Source organism: Austrofundulus limnaeus, unplaced genomic scaffold, assembly GCF_001266775.1.
Source record: "Austrofundulus limnaeus strain Quisiro unplaced genomic scaffold, Austrofundulus_limnaeus-1.0 Scaffold216, whole genome shotgun sequence".
In the NCBI taxonomy this organism is placed as follows: Eukaryota; Metazoa; Chordata; class Actinopteri; order Cyprinodontiformes; family Rivulidae; genus Austrofundulus; species Austrofundulus limnaeus.
The window spans coordinates 418,198-420,276 of record NW_013952618.1 but is presented as its reverse complement, the minus strand read 5'-3'; the positions used below and the strand labels follow the sequence as shown (position 1 = coordinate 420,276).

The following is a 2,079-nucleotide window of genomic DNA, read 5'->3' as shown; positions in this document are numbered from 1 at the left end:
GTGCACTCTGCTCTCCACCTCCCCTCATACCTCTTTAGCCTTTTGCTTCAGACGCAGCTGTTCAGGATCCTCCTGTCGAGCTCGAGACTGAAAAGCCAAAATGAAATTACATGATTAAATACAACCTCAAATACACAACTACTGRCATATTACAGTGTCGTTGTCCATCTGGACCAAATACACACAGAAGTAGTGTACTGTATGTATATTGTTACAAAAATGTAACAGAAGAAATGGAAGAAGAAAAAGAAACATCTAATGCCGGCTAAAGTCTTGTTTTTATGACTTTAACAGATGTTCCGTCTTATTCTCTAATGATTATATTTCTTGTTATTACATAAAAAAATAAAAGTCATTATGTTGTCTGACAGAGATGTTGTACCTTAGCTGCCTTCAGGAGGATTTCTCTCTCCTGCTCCTCCTTGCGCTGCTTCTCTAACTGGTCCAGCTGCTCAAAGAACTTCAGCTGAGCTCGAACGTCACTGATCTGCTCGTAGTTGTCATCCTCCTGCCAACAAGCACTTTTATTACAATGTTTTCCCAGGAAACAAAGCATTATGAGAAATTAGTCAAGACAGAAAAAAAATATATGTAGCCATTCTGTAACCAAGCCCTGAGTGTAAAGCTTCTTATTTTATTGTTTATCTTAAAAAATCCAGCTACAGGATTTATGCAGAAATCATCCATCCATTATCTATACCCGCTTCTTCCTTTCAGGGTTATGGGGGGTCACTGGTGCCCATATCCAGCAGAAACTGTGTGGGGGGYGGGGTACAATCTGGACAGGTCTCAAGTCCATCACAGGACCACATAGAGACAAATGAGAGACTCTCACTCACACCTAGGGACAATTTAGAGTTATCAGTTAACCTAAMAGTCATGTTTGTGGTCTGYGAGAGGAAACCAGCCAATCAAATGTAAAATGCCCGTTACATCACATAGTAAACACAAATCCATTAATAGAAAGGTAACATTAATAACATGTTGCAAACAATATATATATTTACAGTGCTGAGATGAAAAACTGTTTAGATAAATGCATGTGCAGTAACAGGAAGTGATGATAAAGATGATCAGACAATAGGGAAGAATCTGAGGTTTCTTTAGATTATTCTGAGTCACRATCAGAAAGAAGAAGAGCCAGAGTTCATTCAAACAAAGAGCAGGAAGTTCAACCTTTCTGAAGAGTTTTTGTCTTGGAAAAAATGGGTAAAATCACGTGTATTATGTCAAATTTAATTAATATTAAGATGTCCTTTTCTTTCAATTTCTGTATTTAAAAGAATGTGAATCATTGGCACTTTAATGCTTTTTAATGCCAATTTTTACCTCGATTTTGACCTTCCAACAATCAACCCAATTATTGTGACGGATCTAAAGATGAGGGTTAAGAGTGATCTAGTCGGCTCTTAAGGACGTCGGACTGCTCCAACTTCAAATCGGGGATATTCAACCTGTTGGATTGTCTTGGCACAACATCCCAGTCTGTTGAATGTGACTTGCAGCCAATCAGAAAGAGAAGTGACRGAAGCAGAGTGTGTAATCTAGAATACAGAAGACAAAACAAACGCTGCGGAGCCCTGGGAAGTCAGGTGAACGTCTGAGTTGTCTATTTGTTTTAGTTTTTTCTCTGGTAAAAACAGTCTACAAACTATCATCATTGCTTCTTCCTCATCGTGAGACTTCCCATCTGGTATCTGAATGTTGCTGAGTGAAATCTGTTCACACAGTGTGTGGTGTGTCGCTGTACACCACACACTGTAGAACCAAACCTGTTTTATCTATGGGTTTTTATCATCACGTGTGGGGTTTCTCAGTCTTTGACAATGAACCAACAATTTTATAGTGTTGCCGTGTGAACCAGCCATAACAATTTTTATGCCATTAACAGTGAATGCATAAACTGTTGCTTTTATTTTTTGTTTTGTTTTACAGAAGATTAAATCATGTGCTTTAATTTGCAAGCTTTTCCTTTTATTATTAAAATACATTTACAATTTCCCTGAGGGAAAATCTCTGAGATTAATCAAGTTTCTATCTATCTATCTATCTATCTATCTATCTATCTATCTATCTATC

General features: G+C 37.7%; 1 protein-coding gene across 1 annotated transcript in view; it reads right to left on the bottom strand.

Annotated features, from left to right (window-relative positions):
- Window positions 1-30: 30 nt before the first annotated feature.
- Window positions 31-2,079, bottom strand: part of taf4a (TAF4A RNA polymerase II, TATA box binding protein (TBP)-associated factor) — a gene marked incomplete at its 3' end in the record, with an annotated part of 22,696 nt that continues 20,647 nt past the window's right edge. The window contains 2 exon segments of the mRNA XM_014019334.1: window positions 31-87; window positions 383-508. Of these exon segments, the coding sequence (XP_013874788.1) occupies window positions 31-87; window positions 383-508 (183 nt within the window).